Source organism: Globicephala melas, chromosome 11 (genome assembly GCF_963455315.2).
Source record: "Globicephala melas chromosome 11, mGloMel1.2, whole genome shotgun sequence".
Classification (NCBI taxonomy): Eukaryota; Metazoa; Chordata; class Mammalia; order Artiodactyla; family Delphinidae; genus Globicephala; species Globicephala melas.
Window position 1 is genome coordinate 6,164,914 of NC_083324.2, and position 14,798 is coordinate 6,179,711.

Here is a 14,798-nt window from a genome sequence, read left to right on the forward strand (position 1 = left end):
GAGGGTTTGAAACTCTTGGCCAGCTTCTAGGGGGCCTAAGACAATGGGCTCCTCTCCCTGCTTGGTCCTGGACCAGTGAGGCTGGGTGGGGGCTCCTCAAGGCGCCAGGGAGGGTAACCTCACCTGGCTGTCAATGCCCAGCATGAGCAGCATGGAGAAGAAGAGGATGGCCCAGAGGGGAGAGATGGGCAGCTGTGTCACCGCCTCCGGATATGCCAGGAACGCCAGCCCAGGGCCTGTGGCAGGAAGGGCAGAAGAGGAAAAAATACAAGGCGCTGAGCCCCTGCGGCATCCCCAGCGCACCCACTTCCTGAGCTTTATTTCATCTCATCTTCAGAGGAAACGTTTCAGTGAGTGTTATCAGCCTCCCTTTCCAGACAAGGAAACAGTTGGGGGGAGGGGCTGAGGAAGGGGGAGGCAGGAGGCTACAGAGTTGGGTCCAGAGGCAAGGGGACCAGTGAGATAAGAGGAGGGACTGCAGTGACCTGGCCAGCGGTGGGGACTGGGGACAGTGCAGGTGCAGACAGGGGGCCGGATGGAGAGATACTCAGGAGGCAGAGTGGGCAGGCCCTGGTTTCGGTTGGTTTGTGAGGGAAGGGGAGGGAAGACAAAGGAAGGGTCCAGGATGATGCTGGGGGCCTGGCCTGGGCACTAGACACTGGAACCCTTTGCTACGATGGGAGAACAGGGTAGGAGAAGGCTTGAGGAGTTTGGGACCCTGTGAGTGTCTGGGGGTGGGTATCCAGGAGATCAGGGAAAACCGTGGAAGAAAGAAACAGACTGTAACCCCTCTGGGGTCTGGCTCTGGAAAGGGGGTTGGCTGGGAAGTTCCAGAGAAATGAGATGCTGCGCTGCCTGTGCAGGGGAGAGCAAGCCCTTGGAGGGGAATGTTCCTTTCCACACGACACGCCCAGCTCCCCACGACAGAGAAGGGACAGGTCACATTGCCTCCCTGAGCCTCTGCTGAGCACACAGCGGGTCCCCCGCGTTTGAGCAGGGAAGGGGGTGTGTCTGGGGCTGTCCTTGGACCCTGTGGCATGGATGACTGTGTGGAGAGCAGAGTGGGCACAGCCCAGTCGGTGAGAACCTTTTTGGAACTGGGACAAAACCACCGATGCGGGCGCTTTGAGTCACGATGGTGAAGGTGTCTGGGTTGGACCAAAGTTGATATCCCAGGGGACAAGAGTAGGTCTGCTCCCCCCAGATGTCCAGGATCGTGCTGGAGGTGCCAGAATGGCCTGGCTTTGCAACCAGCCAGGTCTGGGGTCAACTCCAGTCCTACCACCTTTGAGCTCTGTTAATTTGGGTAGGTGACCTTGGTGAGTCTCGGTTTCCTCACCTATGAGATGAGAATAACAAGAGCACTGACCCCATAGTGTTGGGAAGATTCAGGGACACTGTCCATGTAAACGCTCAGGGCACTGCGGCAGGTAGGGACACTCAACGCCAGCGAGCCACGGTGGTGATGACGGTGACAGCGATGAAGATGTACAAAGTCCGCGGGGTTAGCCCCTCCCCCCAGCCCTCCCCAGTGCGGTGCTGACCTGAGGCCGCCACATCAGCAATGGACCTCTTGGTGACATGGGCCATGAAGCCCACGATGGAGAAGATAACAAATCCTGCGAACATGCTGGTGCAGGAATTGATGCAGCAGACGATGATGGAGTCCCTGCAGAGAGGGAGGGGTGGGGTCAGGAAGGGTGGGGCTGGCGGGAAGGTGAGCTAGCGGGCCGTGGTTATCAAGGGGCCAGGCGGAGTAGGGTACCTGTGAGCCGAGCTACTGGTGTGCCCCTCCCCCCGCCTCCCCCGGAAGGGGTGGAACCGGAAGGAGTGACCAGAAGGTTTTGGCTCAGAGATGGGTGGAGTTGACAGGCCAAGGGAGGGGCGTGCTCTCGGAGGGGCGTGGCCGCGGGGAAGCACCTGTAGACGTTGTTGTGGAAAGAGTTGTAGCTGCCGAGAGCGATCAGGGATCCCAGGCCCAGCCCATAGGAGAAAAAGATCTGGGTAGCCGCATCCAGCCACACCTATAGGCAGAATGATTAAAAAAAAAAAAAACGTCAAAGTCATAATCATAGCCCGGAACGCCCCAGGGCCTTTTACACGTGCTAACCAGCTCTACCAGGCAGCAACCCCAGTTCACATACGCGGGTCCCTCCGAGAGGTGCGATAACTTATCCTAAAGGTGGTAAACGATGGCTCAGGACCCAGATGTGCTCTTAACCCCGCGGGGGGCGCTCCAGGACCAGGTTGGGAGGTCGCTCACCTCAGAGTCCGACAGCTTGCGGAAGTTGGGCGTGATGTAGAAGAGGATGCCCTCCTTGGCCCCGGGGAGCGTCACTCCGCGGAAGAACAGGATGATCAGCATGATGTAGGGATACGTGGCAGAGAAGTAGACCACCTGGGAGGAAAGGGGGCAAAGGGTTACGCCCCTTCCAGCGCACCCATGCTTTCCTTAACCACTTTACCTATATCCCTACCTGTTGTGGCTCTGGGCTTGGTTCCAATTCATCTTCCTCCAGGAAGCCTTCCTGGATTCCTAACCTGCTCCTCTTGGCCACTTTTCTGAAGCTGCTCCTTGGTGTCTGAATCAACCAGCTCAGCACCCATTTTTTCCCTTTTCCCTACCCTTCCTATTTTTTTATTTTTATTTAAAGTATTCAAATAATATATGTGGTGACAAGGAAATTTTTTAATTACATATGAATACACACACAAATTAGAGTTCCTTTCAACAGCCCGTAGAATACAAGTTACATGAGGGACAGGACTTGTCGTGTTCACTTCTCTGTTTTCCCAGTGCCTAGAACAGTCCATGGTATATAGTAGACACTCAGTAACTGCCTGACAAATACATAAGTGCATGGATGTTAATATTTTAATATTCTCTTTTGAGACTTTCCTTTGCATATATGATTACATTTTCTGACAAATGAGGTGCAAATTATATACTTGCCTTCTCATTTAACATGTTTAAAGTTAAAAAACACAGTACGTACAGCTTTGTTTCTTGTTTCGTTTACTGAATGCTGTTTTACTGTCTTATACACTGTGATTTTTAATTATACAAAACAGTCCCTCAGGAGGTCCCACCACCCTTTTTAAAATTTCCCCTACTGTTATCCGTTCAGGTTATTTCGAATTTTATGTGAGTCTCAATACTACTACACCGGACACCCTGTAGATAAAACTTTGTCTACAAAATTATTATACTATTCTTGAGAAAAATTCTTATAAGTGGATTTACTGAGTAAAAAGGAATAAACTTCTCAAGGCTTTTCGATCCACATTGCCTAATTACCTCCCAGAAACTGAACTTCGTCCAGTACTACAGACAGTGCCTTTCCCACAAAGGGGCCAGCACTGAGGATAATCACCTTACAAATTACTTTAAATTGATAATCAAGAGACTGACGTCACTGTCTGAAATGGCATTTCTTTGCTCACCAGTGTGAAAGAGCAATTTTCAAGGTCAGTAACCTCTGTACCTCCAAGTCTGATGTGCCCCTACTTCCCGGTCAGCATAAATTATTCTCTGGGTTAGTCTCATCTCCCTGACGACTCTGAGACTCTTCAGGCTTAGGAAAGGCAGCCACGATCCAGCAGAAAAAACACTGTCCTTGGAATTAGGAAAAGGGGATTTAAAACCATCTGTGTCACCTACAAGCTGTGTGACACTGGGTCAATTTCTCATCCTTTCTGAACCTAGCTTTTTCTTGTCTGGGTACAATCAACCTTTTTGCTCAGACAGGTTGGGTGTATGAGGACATACAACATGCTTAATCCATGTCATCTATGTCTTGCTCTTCACTGGGTCTTTGGCATGGAGCCAGGTATACAGTAGGAGCTCAGTAAATGCTCATTGATAGACTGGTTGACTCACTCAAAAGATGCAGTGAGAGGGGCTCTACTCTCTGTCCCCAAGAAGTAGTCGGTCTCCTAAGGCAGCAGGAACTTTAGGTACCACCCACAACCCACAAATAATTATAATAGACATCATGTATTGAGTGCCGACTGTGTGCTAGGCATACGCTCTACATTCCATGCAGACTGATTATCTCACTTAGTCTTTGAGACAACCCTGTAAGGCACTAATACTGTGACCATTTAGCAGATGAGGAAACTGAGGCTCGGAAAAGTGAAGTGACTTGCCCAAGTGCACACAGCTAGGGCCCAGGGGACTGACATTCAAATTCAGCTCTGTCTCCGCCAAAGCCCTTGGGCCCTACATTCTTCCGCTGCCTGAAGTTGGGCTGGGAGACACCTGTGCCCTCCTCCTGCTCACCTAGCCTAGGGACAAAGCAGAGATGTTTGACAGCGGCCTTGGTTCTGAGAACCCGGTGGATCCGAAGGTCCCACCTGACCGCAGTTGGGCAGCTTCTCGTTAGCTGGGTCCGTGCCCAAGTGTGTAATTCACTAAGGTTCTGTTTTGCTCGATTCAGCTTCTTGGGCAGTCTGGACCTCCCTGTCTGAGCCGGATTCAGTTCAATTCCTTTCTTTCCCTTACTTGCTCTAAGACCTCAGACAATACCCTTGCCCTGTGAGTTTCCTTCCGGTCCAGGCCAGTGAGAGACTTGGCCATCTTCTGTCCCCAGACTCCTGGGATGGGGCTTGAAAACAGAAAGAGGTGGGGGTGAGGCCAGTCCCCACCTCACCCCTGATCTGATTGGCAATTTAATCCCCAGGTGTCCCCAGGCTGGACATCCCAGCTTGGCACGGCTCTGCCTTTGCCAAAAACAAAAACAATAACAACTCCTCTTGCTAGCTTCTGATTTCTTCACAAAATCAGCAGCTCATTTGATTCACATAACAAACCAATGGATAAGCGGTTATTGGTCCTATTTTACAGAAGAGGACACTGGGTTTCAGAGAGGCAAAGCGATTTGTTCCAGGTCACACAGCCACATAAATGGCCAAGATGGGTCAGAACCGTTTGAACACAGGGCCTGAGTATTTAACCACGAACCAATCCATCTCTATTACCTCCTCAAAGGCCGGGATGTAACTGTGCTCACCTCTGGATCACCTGCACCTAGAACAAAGCTTGGAACAGAGTAGATCTCAGGGATGGTTTGTCAAATGGTCCAGGAGCCACATTTGCCCTCCGCTTTGCAATGGTTCTGTCCGGCCCAGGGGAATCTCGATCTCAAGGCATTCACCATGAGCCTGGCACTGCACTAACAGCATGACTTGCAGTATTTCCTTTAATCCTTTTATTCCTATTTTACAGGAAAGGAAACTGAGGCACAGAGAGATGAAGGCACCTGCTTAAGTCAAAGCTGGATGGGGTTCCTGGGAGCTATTGACTCCTCACCCAGAGCAGAGATCCCTTTGTAGACCCATCCCCCTTGGGTCCCCACTGTGCACACCTCTTACCTTTCCAGTCCAGCCAACACCCTTCCAGATACAGAAATACACAAGGATCCAGGCGATGGCCAGGGTGATGGCCAAAGGCCAGCGGATTTGACCTGGCTTATCCAGCCCGTCTGTCATCTGATGCATGTTGCGCCTGGTGGAACATCAGAGGGAGGACAAAGTTACGTGGGGCTGGTGGGGGCTGGAGTGACCCGGGGGCGCCCAGGGCGTGATGGTGCTGACAGCTGTGATCACTGGGCTCCAAGAGCTGGGTGGGGGCCACGGGTCCCTTACACTAATCGGGAGAAAGTACTGTTTGCTCAAGGGACCTGCCAGTGACTTAGTTCTGCCACCATGGCCGCTCACCTGGATGTCTGCAGAGGCCTCTCAGCAGGACCACCCCCCTTCACTTCTGCTCTGTCCCCACTCCAGCCCCTTCTAACGTCTGATCACGTCACTTTCCTGCTTAAAATCTTGCAGTGAAAGCTCGCTGTTGTTCTCACTGGCCTTGAGTGATACGCCACCGCCCCCAGGGATGGCCCCGCACTCACTCCCAGAACTCCACCACGGCGCTGGTCATGGTGCTGGTGTTGACGATGCTGTAGTTGGAGAAGCAGCGGTCTGTGTTCCAGGGGTTGTCACACTGTTTCCATGGCAGCGTCTGCAAAGACACAGCGGCACAGATAAACCACATAAGACCCCAAGAGCTGGCCCCAGTGGCCCCAGCACATCCCGCACATCCTCACAGTCCTCTGAGCCTGCTCACACCCATTACCTCACCTCCCATTCCCAACAGCTCCAGGTGCAGGTCATGTTGTGAGCCCCATTTTAGAGATCAGAGAGGGGCAGCAACTTGCTCAAGACCACACAGCTCCTACATGTCAGGGCTGAAATCTGAACCTCAGCCTTTTCACTCTGAATACCAGCTCTCTGAGCTGTACCGTAAGGTCTCCTGTGTCCACCCTGGGGCCACTTCCCAGCTACGTGACCTTGGGTAAGTAACTGTGCCCGTCTGAGCCTGTGCACGATGAAGTTAACAGTGAACACTTACAGTGTTTGTTCTTTGCTGGGTATGGTTCTAAGCACTTTACACTTATTACTCCTTAATCCTCACACAACCGTATGAGGTGAGGTGAGTTTTACCTTAAGCCCCATTTTATAAATGAGGGCACTGTGGCTCAGAGAGGTTAAGTCCCTTTCCTGAAGCGGCACAGTTGGTATAGACTAGGGTCAGGATTTGAACCCAGGCTGTCTGGGTCTATATAACATGGGCGAATGGTGCTAGGACGAGGACACAGGGCTGCCGAAGGCAAACCACGCCCACCACCCGGAGGAATGGCCCTGTCGGCAGAACGGTGGTCCCAGTAGAGGGAGGGTGGGGTCTGGGTCTGCCTCCTTCTGGGGGGCGGGTGGTCCAAGGGGCCACTCACTGTGGTGAAGGAATTGTACAGGTAGTAGATGGCCCAAGAGATGATGACAATGTAGTAGATGTTCAGCCAGAACGACAGCACAGCAGCGGCAAGGCCCACACCTGGGACCAGACACATCATCACGACCTTCATTTAATACAGTAAGAATCATAACCATCCCAGCTCCTGTCATCGTTGTCATTTTCCAGGACATCTACAGTGTCACTGGAACTTGGAGAGAAGCAGGGACTTGGCTAAGGTCACACACACATGGCAAGTGAGGGAGCCAGGACTTGCGTCTGGGGCCCAGCACAGGCTGGTTGCAGGGCGGACTGGGGCCTTGGCTTGCCAGGCAAGCACGACCCTGCACATGTCTACCCGAGTGTCCATCAGGCACTGAACAAGGAAGCAGAGGATGTCGCGCCCAGCCCCTGCCGGGGAAATGAGTTCACGGGGCAGGGCAGGCTGACGTGCGTGCGGGGCCTCTGGACTGGGTCCTCCTCTGACCAGCATTGCCATGGGTCACCTGGCCCCTGCAAGGGCTCCCCGCTGCTCAGACGTGACCCAACAGCTCCCTCTGTCCAGGGCCCGGAGCTGTGGGCAGGAGCACGACCACAACCCACAGCTCCACTCTGCACACTCACCCTTGAACATGGGGGCCAGCTTCCACACCCCCAGGCCCCCGATGGACGTGTACTGGCCCAGGGAGCACTCCAGCAGGAAGAGCGGGACCCCCGCAAAGATGAGCGTCAAGAAGTAGGGGATCAGGAAGGCCCCTGCGGGGTCAAGAAGAGAGATGCTCGTGGCCTTGAGCTTTTAGAAACCCGGTCGGTCAGAGAGAGCATCACAGCGGGGCGTTCTGGGGTCCCTGCCACGATTTCATTATATTCTGACTTAAAAGCAGCACCCGAAGCCAAAGTGAGGCCTGAGGACGTCCTTTGCTCAAGACCCATGCCCTGCACTTTGCAGAATGAAGACGGGACCTTTCGGGCATCATTAACAGAGGACTACTGCCCTTTGGGAATCCTTTGGAAAAGGACAAGAAGCAGAAGTGGGGCCTGGCACTCCCATTGGAGTCTTTAGGGGACCCATTTCCCCAAGGTCACCCCAGAAAATGCCTAAGCAGGACACTCTCCGTGTGTGTGTGTGTGTGTGTGTGTGTCGGGGGGGGGGGTGTGCAGACCCAGCAGGAGGTCACCAGGCCAGCACCTACCGCCACCGTTTTTCCCGCAGAGATATGGGAACCTCCAGACATTGCCCAGCCCGATGGCGTAGCCCACGCAGGACATGAGGAAGTCGAAGCGGCCCTTCCATGTGTCCCGGTCTGGAAGGTCTGCCGCCTTTTTCTGCACCTTGACCACCAGCGTTTTGGGCTTGTCATTGGCCACGGGGACCTCGCTGACCTCCGTGGAGATCTGCCCGTCGGCCACCTTGCTGCCATTGGTCGCCATGTCTCGGAGTTTGGACGCAGGGGTCCTGGCAGACGGACGTGCGATGTCAGCCCTGGTCTACGTGGACAGCAGTTTTGCGGCTCAAGGTCACCCTAGGAGAACAGAGGGATAGGGTGACAGGCACTGAAGGTGTTAAGATCCTGGAGTCGCCCCAAAATAACAAAACAAAATAACCCACAAACCAAGGGACGAAGAGGGCTCTCCCTCTTTTTCCTGCCAGCTCCTGCCCCAGGAGGAAGGAAGATGCCTTTTGCTTCCAAAGTCAGCATGTGAGAATGTGGTCTTGACGTCTCCTGGGCTAGCATCAACGCTGGCCATCTGTGTCACGTGCCCTCCGTTACGTGTCCACGTCAGAGAGTAGCCCCAGGCAACCAAATTTCCAAACAGAAATATTATGTGCACTTCACCTTTGCCTCCCAGGATGCAGTTGGGAGATTTTCCATTCGCTGAGGCCGTAATAGCCAAGGCAGGGTAAGCAATGCAGGATTTTCCTGTGAGGCTGAATAGGGAGGTTTCCTGGCTGCAGCGGTAGGTGAAGGCGGTATGTGAGCACAGACTCTGATCATGATCAAAGTCCTCTTTGCCACTTCGGAGCTGTGTGACTTTGAGTAAGCTTCTTAACCTCTCTGGGCCTCACTCTCCCTATCTTTTAATTTGAGGATGATCGTAGTGGACCCCTTACCGGGCTGTTGTTCTTCACTTAGTGAGCACCCAGTGGCTGCAAACAGTGAGGACCTGCTACTAATTCACCAGCAGTCCCCAAGCCTGGCTGTGTTTCCAAGTCATTTAGGAAGCTCTACGAAGACACAGGTCCCCAGGTCCCTCCCCAGATGTGCCACATCAGAATCTCTAGGAGACAGCCCCACATCTATACTTTTTTTTTTTTTACATCTTTATCTGAGTATAATTGCTTTACAATGGTGTGTTAGTTTCTGCTTTGTAACAAAGTGAATCAGTTATACATATACATATGTTCCCATATCTCTTCCCTCTTGCGTCTCCCTCCCTCCCACCCTCCCTATCCCACCCCTCTAGGTGGTCACAAAGCACCGAGCTGATCTCCCTGTGCTATGCGGCTGCTTCCCACGAGCTATCTACCTTACGTTTGGTAGTGTATATATGTCCATGCCACTCCCTCGCTTTGTCACAGCTTACCCTTCCCCCCTCCATATCCTCAAGTCCATTCTCTAGTAGGTCTGTGTCTTTATTCCTGTCTTACCCCTAGGTTCTTCATGACATTTTTTTTTCTTAAATTCCATATATATGTGTTAGCATACGGTATTTGTCTTTCTCTTTCTGACTTACTTCACTCTGTATGACAGACTCTAGGTCCATCCACCTCATCACAAATAGCTCAATTTCTTTTTATGGCTGAGTAATATTCCATTGTATATATGTGCCACAAATAGAACTACCATGTGACCCAGCAATCCCACTACTGGGCATATACCCTGAGAAAACCATAATTCAAAAAGAGTCATGTACCAAAGTGTTCACTGCAGCTCTATTTACAATAGCCAGGAGATGGAAACAGTCTAAGTGTCCATCATCAATGAACGGATCTATACTTTTAACAAATCCCGATAAAGGAGATTCTTAGGCCGGGAGCCCAGCCCAGCCCTCAGGCAAGGAAGGACTACCAGCTTGGATGACCTCTCTGACCCTCGGTCTCCCCCAGATGTTCTACCTACATTCTGTACCCTTCTTACCTATTTAGTTGCAGAGGCAGCATGGGGTAGAAGACAGCATATGACACTGGATCAGACCTGTCCTGGATTCAAATCTCCAGTCCACCTTTTACCAGCAGAGTGACCCTAAGTACTACTCTTGATTTCTCTGGCCTCAGTTTTTCCACCTATAAAATGGGGAGGGGGAATCCTATCTGGCTTGTAGAATTATGGCCAAAATAAACTTTAATGGCTGTGAGGGTGCTTTTCACCCAAATGGTTCAGAAAAGAACTCCATAGATTGTTGTTTTGATTTTGGTTGTTGATGTTACCTGATGGTTTTCTGTGCTGGGTCAGCTCCAGAGCAGCTCCCTCTGCAACCCCTGGGTGAGAGCCTGCAAAGCAGAGGACAGGAGGGACGTTGAACGGACAGACGGGCTGATAGCAGCCCTGGGCAGAGAGCAGCAGGGGTGCAGGAAGCCTGCCAGCATCTGAGCTGCAGACGGGCCCCATGGAGCCACCCAGCAGGGGTGACCACAGCATGTGCACACAGCAAGATGCCAGTCGCCGACGCTGGGAACGTGCAGGAGTGGGCTTGCTGCCCTCGGGACAGTAGTGGGGGTGGGCATGAGGGTGATGTGAGGAAGACGTTCCATAATTTTACCAGAAGGAAAAGAGAAATCAAGAGAGGGGCTGCAGCTCCGCAGGGCCCCGTGGGGAGCCAATGAATGCAGCAGATATTTTTCTCCATCCTCCATCCAAACTTGCAGAAGTGTTGCCAAAGACCATGTACGAATATGGGAGAGAGTGAAGAACGTAGGTTTCAAAACAGTTCATTTAGTGTGACCCCATTTTTGCCCCATCCCCCCAAAACTGTTCATTAAAAAAAAAATCAAAACCTAAAACACCAGAAGGATATACCCTAAGACATTCACAGTGAGTAGTTTCTAAGTGAGTTGTATTTTCTTCCTTGTGCTTTTCTGGATTTCTATAATGTTCCACATTTTTTAAAAAAATTAAAATACCAGAATAAACTTATGGAACCCTCAGAGCAAACGGAGCACGTGAGCACTGGCCAGTGGGCTCTCAGTTGTAGGAGCTGAGCCAAAGCAACGTGTGGTGTGGGCCTGGCCCTGTCCCAGCAGCCCCTCCCCTCAGCTCTGCCCCACCTGGGGGCACCCTGTTTGCTGTGCACTCATCCCCCCACCACATGCAGTCCCCGTTACCAAACTCCACTGTCTCTTCCTAGAGTTCACAGAGAACCAGACCACCTTCGGATAATCCAAACTTTACCGCCAACCCTGCTTCTTGTTCTCAAGGATGGTCTCAGATGCCCATCTAAATCCTGGCCTGAGCAGGGGAACATCAGAGGGAACTCCAGACTCGGGTGGGGTGACTGCTTCCTAACATCAGGAATGGCAGGAGGCAGCCGATTCTATGTCCACCAGGGAATCTTGGGGACAGAGCAGCCTCAGGAAAGTGGGGAGAGGCTAAAGCAGCCCCTCTTTTGGGGGAGGAAGGGTCAACCATTAACTGTTAAGACAATGATGCCCTTAACTGTCTCCACAATTTAAACTTACAGGTACTAGCCTCCATATTTGTTCAAAATGATCCAACCACTTTGCAGCAGGGCTGGTCACCTGACCCCGGCAAGTCAATGGAGCCTCCTTCCCTGGGAACCCGGCGCGGGGCCGAGAAAGAAGGCAGTCTCTCCAGCAACTTGGGAACTCTAAGGCGGCCATCTTTTGCCCACCTTGTCCTCAGAGCAGCAGAGAGAGTTGGTGTGCTGAGGAGGGAGGAAATCAGAGATCAAACGACAAAGAGAGGGTCTTCCAGGCATTCTACTCTGCGGTTCCAGGCTTTCTTAAGACTGGCTACGTTCCTGCTCTCGGAGTTTGCAAAGCATCCCCATGGTTGTAAAACAAATTCCCCATTTTTGCAGGTTGGGTCCGGGGTTCCTGCTACAATCCTGAATCTCTGCACACACCCCTGTGTCCTGGAGGAACAGCAACTTCTGGGCTTCATTCTGGGTTTACTTGTTGATTCTCAGGGAGACTCAAATCAAACCAAACTCTAAAATCTACTGGGCTTTGGAAACTGGTGTGTGCCCTGGGCCACAGGGTCATCTGACGCCAGAGAGAGAGGTAGAAAGATGGCAGGGCGTGTTGAACCAGGTGGAACGGGGTGTGTATATCCTTTGCGGGAACCGTTCAAGGCTGAAGGAGGAGAGCTCCGGGTCACCAGGAAGTTTATTCCATCGTCTTCTCCATGAGTATACTGAAGCCCTCCGGAGAGATCAAAGAGGGCGGCTGCTCCAGAGAACTCACAACGAGGAAGACATATGTGCAATTTCCAGAACTAGGGCACGTATACAGATTCAGCCAAATGTCTGCAACTTCCCCATGAAGAGCCGTATAAGCATACGTGCAGTTTTCCAGGATCAAGAATGTAAAGCCAGGAATCAGTATAAATGATGCTTCTTTGAGGAATCAGACTGAGAAGGCCCTTCCTGCAAGGACCAGCCCAGGCCTAAATCAGACAGAACTTCGCTCCCTCCGACGCTTATGTTGGGCGAATTACGTCACCTCTTTGATCCTCATCTGTAAAATGGGGGGAAAATAATGCCTCCCTCCAAGGCTTGTGGGAAGGTTAAATGAGACATGCCTGTAAAGCATGGGAAAGAACACCCGGCTCATAGCGAGGGTGCAGGGAGTTTCAGCCGTTATCATCGTTGTGATTGCTGCCATCTGTGTACGGATCGTGGCTCTTAATCTCGTGTTCTCAGCTTCCCAGAAGGCCACAGAGATGATGATGATGTAACAACCATAACTGTAATAAGAATAGCAGCTAACATTTATTGAGGGCTTATTATTCAGGCCCTGGAGCGACTTTCAGCATTTTCAGAAGCCAGATATAAATCAATCTTTTAGTCATCATGGGGAATACTAGCTAATAAAAATGTCAAGCCCTTTGCTTTGGGCTGTCTTTATACCAGCTCAGAGCGGTCTAGCTGATCACCTTGGGCCAGTCAGAAGCCAGCAGTGGTAGCTTTGTGTGTTTGGTTAATAAGAAAAAGTATTGTTCTGTAGTAAATAAAATCTGGTAAGAAAAGAAATTCCAAAACATCTCAGCGATGGGAGGAAAATGATAAAAGGCCCCCATTAGTGAAAAAGCCTGGGACCCGGTGCTAACCCAGAGCGGCTCCAGGAAGCGGCCTCATTCACACACTGCTCAGGTAACTTTAGTTCCTGACCTGGCTGGTTCACCTGTCGCCCCCTCCCCCATGAAGAACGGCACACAGAAAGCACAGGCACATGCATGTTCATGGCAAGGGAACCCACTGTCTTTCTAGAAAATTAATGATCTCTGAAGCAGAAGCAACCTTTTCACCAGTGTTACTCTCTCTTTCCTGAAACTGGCACCTGTGCTCTGCAGTGCCGGCGCCGCTCGGGGTCAGAGGATGGCTCTGCGGGTCGGTGGCAGGGAGGCCCCACCTCTCTTTCCTCTTCCTCTTTTATCTGCTGGCGGAGCTGGTGGAAGGAGAGGCCTCACCACCTCAAGATTTGAAGCATGTTTCCAAGGACTTCTTCCAGAGTCTCCCCGTTCTTCCTCGTCAGGTGGCAATATTCTGCAGACCAAGAATCCAGTCGTTCACGTGCCAACATTCACTGAACTCCACCAAAGCAACGTTCTAAATGGTACAGTTAATGTGAGACCACAAGCGACAAGTCCTCTGTATTCACTCACCTTCACACCTTCATTCATTCAACAAGCATTTACTGAGCTCGTTCCAAGAGCTGAATTGGCGATGGGACAGTTGTTCCAAGCGTTTTGCATTCTGAACTACACACTGGTCACCAGAGTTTGAACCAGTGATCTAACAGGTGCCGGCAGAAAGATCCTATTTTGTAACTACATACTGAGAGCCTAATGTGTGCACGGAGCTGGGCTGGATGGTTAGGTGGCAAGGATTAATAAGACAAGGTTCCTGACCTTGACAAGGTCACAGCCTTTAAAGAGAAATAGCTCTGCTACAGTTATTCATAATACTCTGTGATAAGTGCTACAAGACTGTATGAACCAGACAGGCCTAGAAGGAATGATTTAATTCAGCCAGAGAAGGTATTCCAGATGAAGGGACGTTTGAGCTGGGTTTTGAAGGTTGCATAGGTGTTCATAGGCTCAAAAAGAGGGAAAGGGCATCCCAAGTAGAGGGAAACACATGAACAAAGGTAGGGAGGTTTGAAGCTAGGAAGTTTAGTTTGTGAAGTGACTCAAAAGCCAGGCTAGGGAACTTAGGGACCAACTGCAGGGATGGGACAGGGGTGACAATGTGGTCAAGTTCATATTATAGAAGAAGACTCACTCAGGGAGGCTCTGGGGAGGATGGAGTTAGAGAAAGAGATTCGAGACAGGAAGATGCTAAAGATGTTCCCATGATGCCCCATCCTTCCTCAATGAGCACCATCGATAAAAATGGGGCCAAAGCAAACAGGAAGAGTATGTCTGCCAATCCCTGAATGAGGAAATGCTTTGTAAGGAAAAGAAAACATGTGGAGTTTGGAAGCTCTAGATCAGGAGTGGCAACACGGGTCAAAATTGGCCCTTGGGCTTGCTTTATTTGGCCTGAACAAAATTTTTTTTCAGTTTGAATTAGGAGCCAGAAATGTGATGCTCTAGAATACAGCATTTTAACGAGAGGGAACAGCAAGTGCAAAGGCCCTGAGGCAGGAATACGTTTGGCATGTTTGCGAGATGGCATGGAGGCCAGGGTCGTGGGAGTCCCAGGGCAGGAGGGGACAGATCTAGTTAGAGGCAGGCAGGGGCTAGATCATGCAAAGTCTCAGAGACCACGGCAAGGAGCTCAGATTTTATTCTAAAGGGGAACGGAGAAAGTGGAGGGTTTAAGTGGTGGTGGT

General features: G+C 51.3%; 1 protein-coding gene across 3 annotated transcripts in view; it reads right to left on the bottom strand.

Annotated features, from left to right (window-relative positions):
- SLC6A1 (solute carrier family 6 member 1) overlaps positions 1-14,798 on the bottom strand; it is a 40,362-nt gene that overhangs the window by 8,471 nt on the left and 17,093 nt on the right. Inside the window, exons 1-11 of one of the 3 annotated variants that reach the window (XM_060307415.1) lie at positions 13,221-13,499; positions 10,212-10,274; positions 7,975-8,304; positions 7,406-7,537; positions 6,783-6,883; positions 5,904-6,013; positions 5,374-5,506; positions 2,264-2,398; positions 1,921-2,024; positions 1,545-1,669; positions 124-236 (exon numbers count right to left, since the gene is read on the bottom strand). In XM_060307415.1, the coding sequence (XP_060163398.1) occupies positions 124-236; positions 1,545-1,669; positions 1,921-2,024; positions 2,264-2,398; positions 5,374-5,506; positions 5,904-6,013; positions 6,783-6,883; positions 7,406-7,537; positions 7,975-8,212 (1,191 nt within the window). In that variant the 5' untranslated portion in view covers positions 8,213-8,304; positions 10,212-10,274; positions 13,221-13,499. Of the gene's footprint in view, positions 1-123; positions 237-1,544; positions 1,670-1,920; positions 2,025-2,263; positions 2,399-5,373; positions 5,507-5,903; positions 6,014-6,782; positions 6,884-7,405; positions 7,538-7,974; positions 8,305-10,211; positions 10,275-13,220; positions 13,500-14,798 lie in introns of those variants that run through there. The other 2 variants (XM_060307414.1, XM_030840750.2) reach the window with 2 other exon arrangements.